The following is a 16,519-nucleotide window of genomic DNA, read 5'->3' on the forward strand; positions in this document are numbered from 1 at the left end:
TGAATATTTAATAATAACTAAGAGAAAACAGAAATCTGAAGCCAATGATATAGATTAGTCTTACTAACTTTGCAGGGGAACTCAAGCTGGGAGAGAAACTGAAAACTGAAAGCACTTTGTGAACTGGATGAAACAGTGGTAAAAAAAAAAAATAGGCTGCACTCTGGTAAGAGCAAGTGCAAAATATGTTTACAAGCAATCAACCACACAAATACAAGATAGGAAATAATGGAAATAACAGGCAGCAGATATTCAGAGAGAGGTTTGGGATTATGGGAGATCACAGTTCAAATGCAAGTCAAGAAATGCAATTCTGATATGAAGAAAGCAATAATCATGATAGGACGTATAAAGTGGAGTATCATTGCAAGATACGTGACATGTGAACCAAGACACTTCTACCCTGCTCCAGCCTGGAAGGCCTCACATGGAGCACGTTGGTCCATTTTTGGCCACTGTGCTTCTAGAAGGACGTGGATTAGCTGGAGGCATTCCAGACTGCAATGGAGATGAGCCGAAGTCTAGAAAACATGGTCTACGTACAAAGTGTGAAAGAAATGAAACTGCTTAATCCAGAAAAGAGACTAGAGATGGAGACTTGATAGAAGTCTTCAAATCTGTAAAGCAGTTTTACAGACAAGATTTCTTCCTCTTCCCAGTGTATGGAACAAGAAGAAAGGACCTAAGTTAGCTCAAGAAAGGTTTCTATTGGCCTTAGGAAGAACTTTCCAACAGTAATGACAGACAGGCGGTGGGTTGGGTGTCCAGGGGAACTGCAGATTCTTCACCATCAGAGGTTTTTAAGCCTAGGTTACACGGGGATGAGGAATTGGGACTAGATGACTGTAGTGGCCCTTTCTAATTCTATTTCCCACAGTTAAATTGGAGGTTCAAGATGGAACCTATCCTTGTGCTGTATATAAACATCAAAATGACAAAGTCTGGGAAGCAAAGCAATGATTTCGATTCACTGACTTCCTGGGTGAGAAAGATGGCTGAAACTACTTCCTCCTGTCCTGCATTAGTAGTGGAAATCGTGTTCTCCTCTATTCCAAAAAAAGTTCAAAGAAGTATTTCACTGAGGACTATGAAGAAGTCTCATACTCCACAATGCTGAGTATTCTGAGTATACAATCTACACAATCCTTGATCAAAGTTATACTAAAAAGTTGCACTGAGATCAAGTTTTGTCTGTACTATTCATACCAATCTGTCCCATCCTAACTTAACCTGAAATCTAAGGCTGCTCGTTTCCAGAATGCACATGCCCAAGTCAGATGTGTGTAACAGAACAGAACATGTAAGCGTGTGGAATCCTTCAGTGTGGTACAAAGCAATAAATATAGTCATGCACTAATGGGAGCAGGTAGAGGAAACTTGGGAACAACATTAAATAATCAACAGAACTAGAATTCTAGCTAGAATTAGATAAAAATAATGTGGTGTTATTGGTGTTTTTTCTTTTACCATGCACTGTCAGCACTGCAGTAGTCTTCTTGTCCCCGCAGACGCAGGTATACTCCCCAGCATCCTTGACTTCCAAAGCATGGATCAGGAGTTGTGCTGTGGAACCTTCCTGCCTCATAGAATATTTTTCACTCAATTTGAGCACTTTGTGCTTCTTTTTCCACTCCACGGGGACGGCCCTAGAGAGCTCACACTGCAGCATGGCTGTTCCTCCTTCTGTGGCTTCCTCGTTCTTCATCTCTTCCTTGAAATATGCAGGCAAGGCTGAGGAGTTTAAAATGAAGAGAACGTGTGACCATGGGAGCCATTAAGTAACCACTTGTTTGTGGCCTGCGGACCAGTATGACAAGCAAAGCCTTCCCTAATCCAGGTAGCATTGATAATCGCTCTGAGAATCATCTGATAGTGACTTTGGAAAGTCTTGTTCGTAAGGCAGAGCTTTTTTTTATGGCATGGCCTGTGGCTTGAAATGGAGAATCACACCAGATATTTCCTCAGATTCTGCAAGACTGAATCCTGCCTCACTTTGGGCATTGCCTACTGCAATGGAAAATAAAGCCAAACTGGGGCATTTAAGACCCGACATAACTCTGATCATTACTGGAAAAGCTCATACATTGAGTTATGTCTGAGGCATCAACCTCACTTTTCCATGAGTTTTATGTTCTGGTAGTGAAATTATTCTCAAGAATGTTTAACACCACACTGTTTATCAAAACTCATCACCTCCGTTTTGGGACCGTACCATCTTTACAATCAACTTCATAGTAAGAACTGTGATTTCCCTTCTTTAGCAAATACTTGGTAACACGAACATCAAAAAGAACTCGGTTTGAACCAAAAGGAATAACTGAAATTTTTGCAATAAACATCTGACCTGGCATTCACCAGCACCTTCAGGACTTTATGCACAAGTTCAACCACATGTAGCTAAATTCATCTGAAATGAGGCTGCAATTTCAATAATACTGCTTTTGGGGTGTTTTATTTTTTGTTTGTTTTTTTTAATCTGTTTGGAAATAATCTACTTTATTGGGTATAAGATTTTTTTACCATTCACTTTTAGAGCAGCTGTGGTTTTCTGATCTCCATAACAGCATGTGTAATCTCCAGCATCTGCCAGATCTAAATCATGGATCACCAGCTCTGCAGTTGTGCCCTTGCATGCGATGGTGACCTTGTCACTTGGCTCCAGGACTCTGTCTCCTTTCCTCCATTCCACAGAAGCTGCAGGCTTGTTTAGCTCACAGCAGAAAGTGGCCATGCCATTTTCTGTGGCTTCCACGTTCTTCAACTCCTCTTTAAAATGTGGAGGGAGGGCTGAAGATCACAAGTGAAGAGAGAGCACTTTAATATTGAGGAAGTACCGTATCTTGACTGCTCCGTTGCCTCAAAACCCTTTGATCTCAAAAAGTTTTCATTAACACATAGTTCATGAGAGACAAACAACTTTAGGGGCATCTCTGCCTCACTCACTACAGCATGAATCAGAAACCAGGATTGCAAAACTGTGATTTCAGTACTGGAATGTATATTTTGAAGGCATTTTAAGATGCAAGCAGCAGAAAGCTGATGGCGGGCTTTAAAAGAACTTGCACAGCTCTGTCTTGAGATTAGATGAACAATTAGCTGGAGCCCCATTACTTAAAATTCCAGGCTGCAATCCATAATTCTCACCTGCCTTTCTCAAGTGTTAACCTAACAGAGCACTTTCCAATTATATCTAAGAGAAAGAGGTGAAAACTCAGTGCTAAATGATACGCCTAGAAATTAATTAATGGAAAGTGATATTTACTACTTCATCAAGATCTTCAGTATCTGCTTCCAAACTGCATTCATGTGAAAGAACAGGAACAGAAAAGGCTGTAAGATGCTATGTATCATTCCCAAGTGAAGGATTTCCAGTAAAAGAATGTGGTAGACACATATCATAAAAATCTAAAGTAATAGATGGAATCAATGCCAATTTGTGATCCTGCATGGAAGCACAGATGGCAATGCAGGAATTCCCTACTAAATGTATGTATTTTACCGTGCACTGTCAGAGATGCTGTAGTTGTCTTGTCTCCACACACACACGTGTAATCTCCAGCATCTTGTTCCTCCAGGCTTTGGATTATCAGCTCAGCAATGGTATCCTTTAGCCTCAATTTGTACTTCTCACTGGGCTTGAGCGACTCCTGTCCTTTCCTCCACTCCACCGGAGCGGATTTAGTCAGTTCACACTGCAGAACAGCTGTCCCACTTTCTGTGGCTTCCACATCAACGAGTTCTTTTTTGAAAAGCGCAGGCAAAGCTAAGGGATGTAACATAAACAGAGTACATCAAACCATTAACTGGACCTTGAAATGTGTAGATGTGGCACTGAGAGACATGTTAGTGGGCATGATGGGGATGGGTAGGGGTTTGACACTGGATATCCTAGAGGTCTTTTTTAACTTCAGTGATACTATGGATATAGAAGGTCCTGTGCACCATTAGGCCATGGTTTTCTGCAAGTTGCCTTGTGTGGTGTCACCAATTGCACAAGCAAGTACCAGCCCAGAGGAAGGAAAGGACTCAAATACCTTTAACTGGAAGAAATAAAAGGAAATAAAAGCATGCAGAGAAATCAGAGAGATGTTTGTCTCCAGTTTTGCTCTTGTTCTTAAAATCATCTCACCCTTCAGAGGCACCTCAAATAGAAGTGTTCCTTTAATCTACTGGAACTGCTGTGAACTGTTGGAGGGGCATCCAGAGCTTTTCGCTAATTGCCACAGCAAAGGCAGGAACAAATTTTGGCTCACTTCTCCCAAATCCAGGACCTTCAGAGTAATGGTTTGTTGGTGGGTTGTTGGTTATGGATTTTTTTTTTTGAAGTACAGTTTCATTGGTACAATACATCACAGTGTTGCAAAAGAGTCATTCGCTCCCACACTGAAAAAACCTCTTGCTAGCTGAGCTCAGAATTCTTAATGAACTTTCCTTCAAGTTTAGCAATGGCATCCAGTGATATCAGAGATACAGAGTACAAACCCTCTGAGAACAAGCTTGTAGCTAGAGGCCTAGCTGTTTCGGAGCCTATCAACTGCTCTTCGCACCCTAAAAGCATTCAGAAGGCTCTAGGGAACAAAACCATCACAACTCCATGCTGCCATTAGGTGATGTTTTTCACCCTGACTTTGGGAGACAGGATGAAATACCAGCAAACCAGGTGGAACAAGCTGGTCTTTGAGGACCCTTCCAACACAAGACGTTCTAAACCACAAAAAGGCTGCAGAATCAAAACATCAAAACCAGTGAGGAGACCTCCCAGGGAAAAAGTGTACGTCTGAGATGCAGCTACGATAAAGGAGAATGGGATTTTTTACCATGCACTGTCAAGACAGCTGAGGTCTTCTGATCTCCACACACACAGGTGTATTCTCCGGTATCTTCTACGTCCAGGTCTCGGATCAACAGCTCTGCAGAGGTTTCTTCTTGTCTCATCCTATACTTATCACTTGATTTGAGCATCTTATTTCCTTTTTTCCACTCCACTGGCACTCCAACCTTGCTCAGCTCACAGCGCAGTGTGGCGGTTCCGCCATCGGTGGCCTCTCTGTTCTTCAAACCCTCTTTGAAACGCAGGTAAAGCTGAGGACAGCAATATGAGCAGTGAGATGTGAGCTCCAAGGAGTTCAAATTAAACAGCGATATTTAATTTCCCTTTTCCTTCTTATCTTGAATGGATTTATCGATACAAAGAACATAAATTGCCAGTATTCTCCATGAGTAAGTATGAGGAGCAAAATGCCATCACCAGGAAAGGATCCAATGATTGCTCTAACCCAGAGGTGTTTCACTCAGAGAAACAAATCAATATAGACAGAAGTAGAAGGCCTTTTTTTTTTTCCCTGTGAAATTCCCACTAAAAACAATTAAACTGAAATGTCTGGCAAGAAAAAAAAGGGTTTCTCACACGAATTTTTAAACCATGATGGAAGTAGGATGTTTGTTAAGTTTGAACATTAAGCAGATGGAAAGGAAGTCTACACTAGAAAAAGAATGAAATGAAAGAATGAGTTTCATTCTAGAAGTTGATTTGAAGTGAAATTGTTCATTTCAATACATGATGGGGAAAACAAGCAACAAGCATTTTCACTTCCACTGACATGTTCTTTCAAACATGTCAGTCACAATAAAAATTACTTGGGATAATAATCACTTAGCCAGTTTGCATTTGCTTTGCACAGAAGAGTAACAGATCACAGTGATCACTGGTCTGTATGTATTAAACTACTTCGGTATCCCAGGAAAATAGAGAGTGGGAATAAGATTTCAGGGAATAACCTAACCAGTCTGAGTTTGATGAAACCTTAAAAACACCAAGTTGTGGTCCTTTTTTGGAACTCAACGTTATCGAGCACAATGGGGATTCTGATTTCTGATTTGAAAGAGGGAAAACCAAGATACCAATCCTCAGCAAATGGGTAGCAGCAATCCTGGTTCCTTATCTTCTCCCCAAGCTCATACTCTGACACCCCTCCTGTGCCACGCACACCAGCCACCTTGGTGCCAACAGAAACACATCATTGACACCACGGAGCTGAGGATGAAGGCCTGGCAGAGGAAGGATGTGGCAGGGTAACGAGGTGTCTGTTGTCCACGTGGACAGAGAAAACACAGTAGTTAATTGTAGCATTTGTCTTGATTCTTTTGTTTTACCATGCACTGTTAAAACAGCCATAGTCTGCTGGTCTCCGCACACACAGGAGTAGTTTCCAGCATCCGTCATGTCTAGATTTTGGATTAAAAGCTCTGCAGTGATGCCTTCCCGTTTCATCTTATACTTGTCGCTCGACTTGAGGGTCTTGAGTCCCTTTTTCCACTCCACATTAGCAGCAGCCTTGTTCAGCTCACAGCACAGAGAGACACTTTTACCTTCTGTAGCTTCTTCATTGCTCAATTCTTTGGTGAAAAGAGTGGGTAGGACTGCAGAGCAAATGGAATACGGACATAGCATCAAAGCTGAGAAAGGCCGACCCACAGTCTACTTGCTCTCTTCCTTCATCTCCCTGAACCTGCACACCACAAGGCTTTCCCCACACTCCAGGATTATGTTCATACTTCAGTTTACCTTTTTTTCCTTGTCTGCATGCTTTAAAAGTTTATTTTAAAGCAAGCTTTTTTTCTATCTACTAACTTAGCTAACAAGTCATCTACCCTTTATTTTACAGGTCATAAAATTAAAGGCCTACTTCGGTAGGACACCCAGAGCAGCTTGTCTGTCTTGAACAAAACAACACTTCTACAGAAGTACCTGAGCTGAGGCACTGTCTGTAATTTTATAAATGGATCCCCTAAGCCAAACCCTTGCAAACGTGCTGTTGGCTTCCTGCAGATACAGCAAACGTTTGGTGAGAATTAAAACAAAACTGCTTAACAAAAAGAGGGTTGGGAACAGTAGGAGTGTGAAAAAAAGAGTATTTCTTCATTAAGATACTCCTTAGCATCATACTTTAATGAAAACACTTTCTACTTAGGAGCAACAGATGTAGCAGCCTAGGAAACTAAGAGCAGATATTAATCCCACATCTAGGACAATCCCTATGAGAAAAAAAATCTAAACAGCAGCTGCACTGGATCAGGAATTGTGTTGAGAGGAAGACCTGTACTTCAGAGGTCCTTCAAACACAGCACATCAAGAGGGGAACAGGTGAGAGGAGAGAGAGAGGGAGGGAGTGGTGGAGCATAGGGAGAGGAGAAAAACAGGAAAGAAAAATCTATCTGCAAGGGTGGGAATGGGAAAGTGTGGAGAGGTAGATGCAGTGGGAGAAAACGAGAAAGAGTTCAGAAACGTGTGCTGAGAATTTCTTTTTACCATTTACTGTCAAAGTGGCTGTAGTCTGTTGATTTCCACACACACAGCTGTAATCACCAGCATCTGCCGAATCCAAATCCTGGATCACCAGCTCTGCAAAGGGGCCTTCCTGCTCTATTTTGTATTTCTCACTCGGTTTGAGGACTTTATTCCCCTTTCTCCACTCAACAGGAGCCGATTTGCTCAGCTTGCAGTGCAAAGTGACTGCCTGGCCCTCTGTAGCTTCCTTGTCCACCATTTCTTCTTGGAAGAGGATAGGCAAGGCTGAAGGATGCAATACCAATAGAGATGGAATCAGAAATGTAATGAAATGACCCGGACCTTTCAATGAATTATTGGACTGCAGTGTATACATTTAACCCAAGGTTCTACTGCTAAGTTATATGAGGGGAGAAGACCTTCTGGAGCAGAGAGAAGCAAATTAGAAAGAGCAATACAGAACATTGCTGAGCTGTCTCAAAGGACAAAAACAAGGGAATACTCTCTAGCACGACGACTGGCTCCACAGAGCTGACAACATGAAACCTCTATAAACTCGTACTGACCAAGCATCAGACAATCAGAAAATGCTGCCAAACACTAAGCTTGGGGTTTAACAAGATAGGTAGAACGTTTACCATTCACTCTCAAAGTAGCTGTGGTCTTCTGGTCTCCGCACACACAGGTGTAACTCCCAGCGTCGGTCAAGTCCAGGTCTTGGATGACCAGCTCAGCAAAGCGCCCTTCTCGTCTCATTTTGTATTTGCCATTTGGCATCAGTGCCTTCCCATCCTTCCTCCACTCAACCATGCTGACTGCCTTGCTCAGCTCGCACTGCAGTGTGGCCGTTCCACTCTCTGTACCTTCCTCGTTCTTTAGCTCTTTCTTGAAGTGGACTGGCAGGGCTGAGAGATGCAGAATGAACAAGGGGTTGCACCCCAATGCCCCTCTGGTCAGAGGCTGCATTGTGATTTACAAAGGACTCCCCAGACCTTATTCCCAAACCCTTATCCCTAACCATATCCATCTTTTTTTTTGTGGTTTCGTTCTCTAGCAAATAGTTCTGCTACAGAGATTTGATCAAGAACACACACACAAACAACAATCTCATCCAGACAGGAGGTAAAGAATCCTCCTTAACAGCAAATCCCAAAGTATCTTTTTCCATACTAATTTAGGAAGGTGTACATGCACACCAGTGCCCTTCACTTGAGAAAGGCCTCTGAGAAGACGTTACAGAAACACACATGCAACACTGAGAGTGATTAAATCTGATTGCAGATGAAGACTGGGGAAAGGAGTGACATGGCAATGTGAAAGAATAGAAGGATGAAAAGAGCGGACGCAGGACATAAAGGTTGGGGTTGACACAGGACATAAAGGCAGGTGTTGAGAGGGAATACATAGAAAGGAAGAAGGAAAGGATAGACAGAAATGTTACAGAATTGCATGAATTATTTCTGACATTTTATCTTTCACTGATAGGGCTGCTGTGTTTTTTGGCTTCCCATTACACATGTACAAGTGGAAGGTTGAGAAGAGTAGACAGAGGACATAAAGGTAGGAGTTGAAAAGGAATATATAGAAAGGAAGAGAGAAGAGATGGACAGAAATATTCCAGAATTTCATGAGTTATTTCTGACTTTTTACCATTCACTGATAAGGTTGCTGTGGTTTTTTGGCTTCCCACTACACATGTGTAGTCTCCAGCATCCTTTGTCGCCAGGTCATGGATCAGTAGCTCAGCCACCGTGCCCTCTTGTCTCATCCTGTACTTGTTACTTGGCCTGAGAACAGTGTGCCCCTTCCTCCACTCTACGGGGGCCTCTCTGCTCAGCTGGCAGTGCAGGGTGGCTGTCCCACCTTCCAGAGCCTCCAGACTCTTAAGCTCTTCTTCAAAGAGCACAGAGATGGCTGAGGAATGAAGCATTCTCATTTTACTTTAGGGCATCATTAACAACTGGTTACCTCTTTATGAGACTCAAAAGACCAAACCAAATTCTCTTGGCATAGCTAATGGGCTCTGACTTACCTTCACTTCCAGGACTCTACCTGCACTCACAACAGCACTCCATGAGTTTATAGGGAATTAAAACCAAAACAACTATATTTCAATAATTAGAACATCAAAGAAATCATTCCTTTGCTGCCCAAATGCTGTTGGTCAGAGGCATGTGAAAAAATTGTTCAATAAGTAAAGAAAAGAAATGCACATTCTTTAAATAGAACATATTTATCACCTTCTTACCTCCCAGCTTAGAACTCAGGTAAGTGTCTATGACCTGAGCAGAAAGCAGAACAGTTATTTCAGAGATGAGGAAAAATATATTTATATCAGGTCAGGGTTAATTGATTGATACGTTTTAGTATGAAGTTATTGTCCTAGAACACGGGCAACCTAATGGACACAGCCAGAGCTGCCTTTCCTTTGGACTGATCCCTTTTTTTCTGAGCACCCAGTGTAAATATGCAGACCATGGCAAGGACAATAACAAGTGCTCACAAGCAGGTGTCTCATTCCTACCATGGATTTTGACTTGGGCTGTGGTCTGCTGGTCTCCAGTGTCGCAGGTGTATCTTCCCGCATCTTCTGGCTCTGCATTATGAATCACCAGCTCTGCCATTGTCCCCTTCTGCTTCATTTCATACTTGGCACTTGCCTGGAGCATGGCTTCTCCCTTTTTCCACACCACAGTGGCATCTGCTTTTGTGAGTTCACAGCGCAGAGAGACAGATTTCCCCTCTTCCGTTTCTGTGTTCTCCAGGGTTTGTTTAAAAAGGACTGGAACAGCTGGGATACAGAAATAGGGATCAGCTCCCACTGTACAACATGGTAGTTCATAGACATAAATCATAATATCATAGAATGGTTTGGGTTAGAAGGGACTTTTAAGATCACACAGTTCCAAATCACCTCCCTCTAGATCAGGCTGCTCACAGCCCCATCCAGCCTGGCCCTGAAAGCTTCCTGAGATGGGGCATCCCAGCCTCACTGAGCAACCTGTTCCATGTCTCACCACTCTCACACTAAAGGATTTCTTTCTAACATCTACCATCTTCCAGTTTAAAGCCATTTCTTCTTGCTGATAGCATCTGAGAGCCTTTAAAGAGCATGTCTGGGGAATTTGGGGAAATCTAAACATCAACCAGTTTGCCACCTGCAGCTTGCCAGAGACTGGACTTGACTGCACGGTGCTCCTTCCTGCTCTCCCATGTTAAATTTTCATGTTCTGCCTGTGCTCCCATGCTCTTGATCTCTAACTCCAGTCCCACGGTTGTGTATAACAGCAAACCAATCAGCACACAGAGCATAGGAAACAAATCATCTGTGCTAATTTTCTGCTCAGCAGGAAGAGTCAGATTTAAAATCCCAGATGAAAGACATGAAATTACATGAAAAATATGTACAACCACTTCCAAGTACGCTGTGTTGCCATTACGTTTTAATCATGAGACTGTAGATGGTTGCTCTATAGAGCAATGCAACGAGTGCTGCAGTGCACCCAACACTGCTTACCCTGTACTTTCACCTGAGCAGTGGTCTTCAGTTCCCCAGCAGTACAGGTGTAGCCCCCAGCATCTATCGATGTCACATCCCGAATGATGAGCTCTGCCACAGTACCATGCTGTTTAAATTCATATTTCTCGCTGGCATGCAGAACAGTGCCTTCTTTCATCCATTTCACTGGGGTATCGGGTTTGCTGAGCTCACATGTCAGTTTGATTTCTTTCCCTTCTTTAGCTTCTTGGTTTTGAAGCTCTTGCTTGAAGAGAACTGGCATTTCTGAAAAGGGACATTGCACACATTCAAGCTTGCAGATCACTGTTTCCTTTTTGTTTCATTATTTTTAATGGTTATTATTCAGATAGAAAACCTCTGGAATGAAAATGTACTCTGCAACAGCAGAAAGTATCTGAAACCATATTTTTTTTTCTTTTTAATCACTATTTGCACTATTAAAAGGCAATTGCTGTTTTTATTAACAACAGCAGCAGATGCTTCCAGTACTATTAATGGCACCAACTGTGTGCAACTGGTCTCAGTACTTGGAGCAGTGGCAAAAATTAAACCTTCAAGATCTTCACCAGTTTCCTAACGCTTGGTTATTGGAATTTTCCACTCCCATCCCCTCAGTAGTAAACATCAAAATGATTTAATGTAATGCCAGGGCACAGACATAGAGCAATGCCCTGCTTCAGCTTCCCTTGGCCTTCTGAGGAGACAGCCAAATCCACAGAGCAATGCACAGAGTATACAAAGCAACCAAAGCCAGTTCCACAGGTACAACTTAGACGTGCCTTGGTGACGTCGGGTTTGGGAGACACTCAACTAGATTGCAGATCTGTGGTCAGAGCCTGCAACTGGCACAATAAATATCACCTGGTACATAACACAGAGGACACAAAGAAATGACAGAGCACCTTTGCTCGTGACCAACAGCGTTAATTTTTTGCCATAAGAAATCACAACAGATTTTTATCAGACATGAATGCAGACTTAAAAACAGCACCAAAGAAATGTAGAACACAAGAGGGCCCCTATGGATGCTTCTGTGCAGGCTCTATCACTGCCTGGGATTCAAGACTTCAAGGTGAGCTGCCGTGGAGATAGCATTTACTGGGGAAAAGGGGAAGGAAAAAAAAATGTCTAAGTGTTTTCCTTTCATATAATTAAAAAAATATATATAATATACAACAATCCCCCAACAACAAAACCAATCCCTTCCTCAGATTATACTGCTTGGGGCCCCATCCAGCCTGGCCTTCAGCACCTTGTCTTTGTGTGTACTGGGTACTGGAAAAGTATTGCAGTGCTATGGACAGTTACAGCAATTGGGACATCCTCATTATATCAAGTTCTTCTCTTTCCTTACACTGTAGACCTCAGCCTTGATGTGGTTTCTTTGTGCTCGACAAATGCTGTGAGCAGCTTCCCTCCCTCTTCATGCTCAGAGGTTCAGGTTGACTCTTCTGATGAGCCAAAGGCTTCCTGTTCTTGCTGGCTTCTCTTAGGGGAAGGTTTATAGTGAGCAGTGACTCTGGTTTTGGCCCAGCTCAGTCCCAGTGCTTGCCTCACATACTTTCCTAACGTGCTCTGTGAAGTGCACTAAAATCTCTTATATCTTAGAAGAGAATATTTATTTCAGCTCAAACACCACCTTTCAATTATTGACTTCTCCCTGACCACATTCTTTGGAAGAAGTGCTTTTGGATGCACTACTCAATAAATTCAGCTGCCTCAAGCAATTCTTAGACAAATGTGGGTGTATGAGCTCCCTCCTTGGACAGAGATAGCACTGGAAAGAGTTTCAGAAGGTGATTCATCTTTTCTCTGAATTATCTTTCAGGCTGGGTGAATCTGAAGCACAAGTCTCATAGGGAGCAGCTGAACTGGGGTGGTTCAGCTTGGAGAAGAGGAGGCTCAGGGGAGACCTTATTGCTGTCTACACTTCCCTGAAAGGAGGCTCTAGTGAGGTGGGACTTGGCCTCTTTCCTCATGTAACAGCAATAGGACAAGTGGAATGGCCTCAAATTGTGTCAGGGCAGGTTCAGGTTGGGTATTAGGAAAAACTCCTCCTAAAGAGTGGTCAGGTGTTGGAATGGGCTGCCCAGGGAGGCAGTGAAATCACTATCCCTAGAGGTGTTCAAGAACAGTGGAGATGTGATACGGAGGGACATGGTCAGGAGGCAATGTTGGTGGTAGCTGGACAGTTGGACTAGATGATCTTAGAGGTCTTTTCAACCTTAACGATTCTATGATCTTCTACAGAGATTGCCACCATTCTCTCATGACCCATCCTCTCCTGACAGCTCTAGAGAGTTGATACTTTCACAGAGATAAAATTGGATAAAATGAAGGATTTTCCTGTTTCATTTTCCTGTTTCACATTCTGCCACCTCTCTGGATGCTATCCTGGGTGATTTTAATAGAACCTTTCCCGCACTGAGCTGCAAAGACACGAGGCTCCTTTTCGGTGTAGCTTCACATTTTCATCAGTTCTGTGCATTGTTCTGAACTTGGTGGTGGATGACAAAGTAGAACTCAAACCATTACTCCAAACGTTCTTACCCTTGACAGTAATAACCGCACTACTTTTAGCTGCTCCAGCCTCACACTCATATCTGCCACTGTCTCTTTCTTCTGCCCCATATATGACCAGCTTGGCTTCAAATCCCGACCGACTGATGTTATACTTAGAAGAATTCCTAAGGCTCTTCCCGTCTTTGCACCACTTTACAGGGCTGTCTGATTTGGAGGTTTCACAGTGAAGAATCACATCCTTTCCCTCAGTGACTTCAGTATCAACCAGCTCCTTTGTGAAGATGCAGGGCTTTTCTAGAATCACATAAAAATGGTCTGAGATTTTCACAAGAGGTGCAGATGTTCAAATCACAAGTAATCTGTGAGGCTTATGTCCAAGATTACTTGCATTAAAACCACAGGTTAGCAATGAATAACTTGGGCTACAAAGCCCTCAGGAGGGCATTAATCATGCCATAAAATCTGGTTTAGTAAATACTTAGTGATATCTGGGAGAAACTGGAAAGAAAATGCTGTAAAACATAAGATCTCTCACATCTCATTGAACTTCAACAAGACAGAGGCTCAACTTTCTTAAACACTTCTCCATGTGTGCTTCTTAGCTTGGGCCTTCCAATGGAGTGCAGAAGGCTAATTCTTGATGAAGCAAGGTACAATTCAGATTTCTCAGCCAGTCATATAAAGGAGGGCTCACCTCATCATATGATTCTATGATTCATCATTACAAGGCCATCTAAAAAGTAAGCAGATATCCTAGACTGGTCATGTAGGGTATCATAAATGGAAGACAACAGACAGCTCCAAGGATGGGGCATTTATTTCCAAAACATGTTTTTAGGATAGAGGAGTTGAAATGCTCTCTGGAAGTATATTATAGCTCCTAGAATCAGCCTACGCTAGATACTAAAAGCTAAATTGACCAACACGGGTCTTACACCTCCTAACTTCTGGCTTTTTAATACATAAAAACCCAATAAATTGGAAAATCAGGAACTGTTCTCCTCCACAATACAGCATCACGTACTGGTGTTACCAAAACAAGTCAACCCTTTGCAAATACATCTTTAATTTCACTTTAAAAATATCTATTTGCACTTTTGTAGAAAGGTAAAAATTGCCAACTGGGGCAAATTTTTTGAATTTTGAAAAAAATTTCCTTGCAAGAAACAGGATGATTCTGAAAAGAATGAGAATACGATCTGACACAGAGACTGTATGTTACACATCTCTGGGTAATAAGAAATATTTATATTTCCACTCAGAAAACAACACTTCTCTAAACTTACACTCTTAGGTTATCTGGCGTTTGCCTTATTCCTTCCCTACGAAAGTAGGCTAGCACTGTAGTTTTTGCCTAGTTTAACTTTTCGGGAGAAAATTTTGTCAACCATAAATAGCAGAGAACATGTGCAGTGCTGCCCTTCAAACAACAAAAATTAAATTTAAGACATTTGTTGCTCTTTTTTTTTTTCTATGAGCTAATCAATTTCTTTTCACTTACCCTTGCAGTGGTGCCCTATGAGCTTAGCTGAAGGAAAACTAGACGCAATGTCCAGTGTATCATTGTTATAGTATAACATTCCCAAGGTCCAATAAACATATTGGCAGTTCTCCAATATTGCAAGAAACTAATTTTCCAGTCCTGGTTTTGTTATATAGGTAACAATACACTCAAAAATATATAGATATATAAATGATGGGGCCAAATTTGTAGTGTTTTTTTCAGCTATTCACATTATCCCATAGTTATTTCTAAGCATTTTCTTCTCTCCTGCAGTTTTTAATGCTTGAATTACCTTTAACAACCAAACTGGCAGATGTTTTCTTATCACCAGCTTCAAATGTAATGAGCCCCGAGTCCTTCAGAGAGAGTTTTTTCAAGGTTAGCAGGTGATATCCGCCAGGCTGAGACTGGATGTCATTAAGTTCATTGGTATGGAGTGGGGTTTTATCCAAAAACCACTGCACTTTGCTATACTCTATAGGAGAGATTCTGCATTTGAACATGGCAGATTCTCCTTCTAACACAGTGACATCTTCCAGGTCTTCTGTTATTAGCACTTTCTGGCCTGAAATGAACACAGATACATCAATTACTGGAATCTTCCATTCCCAACATGAAAACCATTGTGGAAACTTCCAAGATTTTCCACGTATTTCAAGAAAGACACACACTCATGATACAGAAGACTGAAACACAATTCCCCTGTTATGGAACACAAAAAACTATTCACAAAAAGATAAAATGTGCAAGACACACACCAAAATAGGATGAAGACACCTTCAGAGTACCAGAACACATATAGCAGGACAAGTAGCCAGCACAAGGCAAATCCAATATTACGAGCTTTCTCCTAATGGAACTACCTGGAATGCAGCATCAGGGAATTTTTTATTTTTATCTTGAACTTTATGATGGAGAACTATTTTTAACTCAGAAAGGTCAGAGATAGAAACTTCACACTGATTCCAGGGTCACCAGCCTCAACTTATCTCAGCATTTTTGTTTTTAAATGATACATAAAGTTCCCAAATGCTCCAAATCGACCAGTTGCTCTACATGTCAGGTTCCATGTTGCTATATCTCTGTCCATATCCTGTGCAGTGTATGTGTAATGAGTCTGAGCCAAAAATGAGTGAATGTGCTACCCACGTGCTGAGAAATAGATCTACATGTGCATGGATGGCAGTACATAAACATCTGCACACACAGCCACGCAACAGCACTGCTCTAGGTGGTACAGCTCCTTCCCTTCTCGTGCAGTTTGCTCTGTGCATGGCCTGTGAACTGTTATTCAGGCCAGAAAGCTGCAGCCCCAAAGATCTGCCATAAATGTACACATCCTACCAAGATAATGTCTTGTTAATGGAGAAACAGGATGCACAGTCATATGGCTCTCACGCATACCTTGTACGACTAGCTTGGCTCTGGACTGGGCATCACCAATGTCACAGGTGTACGTGTCACCGTCACTTTTCTCCAGATTTTTTATGGTCAGCTGCAGGTCTCGTCCTTTCTGTGTCATCTCGTATTTCCTGCCAGGCCTGAGCTCAGCTATGCCTTTCCTCCATATCACAGAGGATGCAGCTTTTTCGCTCTGGCATATAAAAACTGCAGTTCCACTTTCTTCAATTTTTAGATCTGAAAGTTCCTTGATAAAGTAGTTAGGTTTTTCTGGAAGGAAAAA

At 42.1% G+C, this 16,519-nt stretch overlaps 1 protein-coding gene across 1 annotated transcript in view; it reads right to left on the reverse strand.

Moving 5' to 3' along the window:
- OBSCN (obscurin, cytoskeletal calmodulin and titin-interacting RhoGEF) overlaps window positions 1–16,519 on the reverse strand; it is a 170,471-nt gene that overhangs the window by 89,793 nt on the left and 64,159 nt on the right. The window contains 14 exon segments of the mRNA XM_010712264.3: window positions 1,468–1,731; window positions 2,521–2,787; window positions 3,500–3,763; window positions 4,818–5,071; window positions 5,073–5,082; window positions 6,154–6,420; window positions 7,310–7,573; window positions 7,927–8,193; window positions 8,939–9,202; window positions 9,813–10,079; window positions 10,806–11,072; window positions 13,359–13,625; window positions 15,128–15,400; window positions 16,240–16,506. Of these exon segments, the coding sequence (XP_010710566.1) occupies window positions 1,468–1,731; window positions 2,521–2,787; window positions 3,500–3,763; window positions 4,818–5,071; window positions 5,073–5,082; window positions 6,154–6,420; window positions 7,310–7,573; window positions 7,927–8,193; window positions 8,939–9,202; window positions 9,813–10,079; window positions 10,806–11,072; window positions 13,359–13,625; window positions 15,128–15,400; window positions 16,240–16,506 (3,462 nt within the window).

This window comes from Meleagris gallopavo, chromosome 6 (assembly GCF_000146605.3).
Source record: "Meleagris gallopavo isolate NT-WF06-2002-E0010 breed Aviagen turkey brand Nicholas breeding stock chromosome 6, Turkey_5.1, whole genome shotgun sequence".
NCBI lineage: Eukaryota > Metazoa > Chordata > Aves > Galliformes > Phasianidae > Meleagris > Meleagris gallopavo.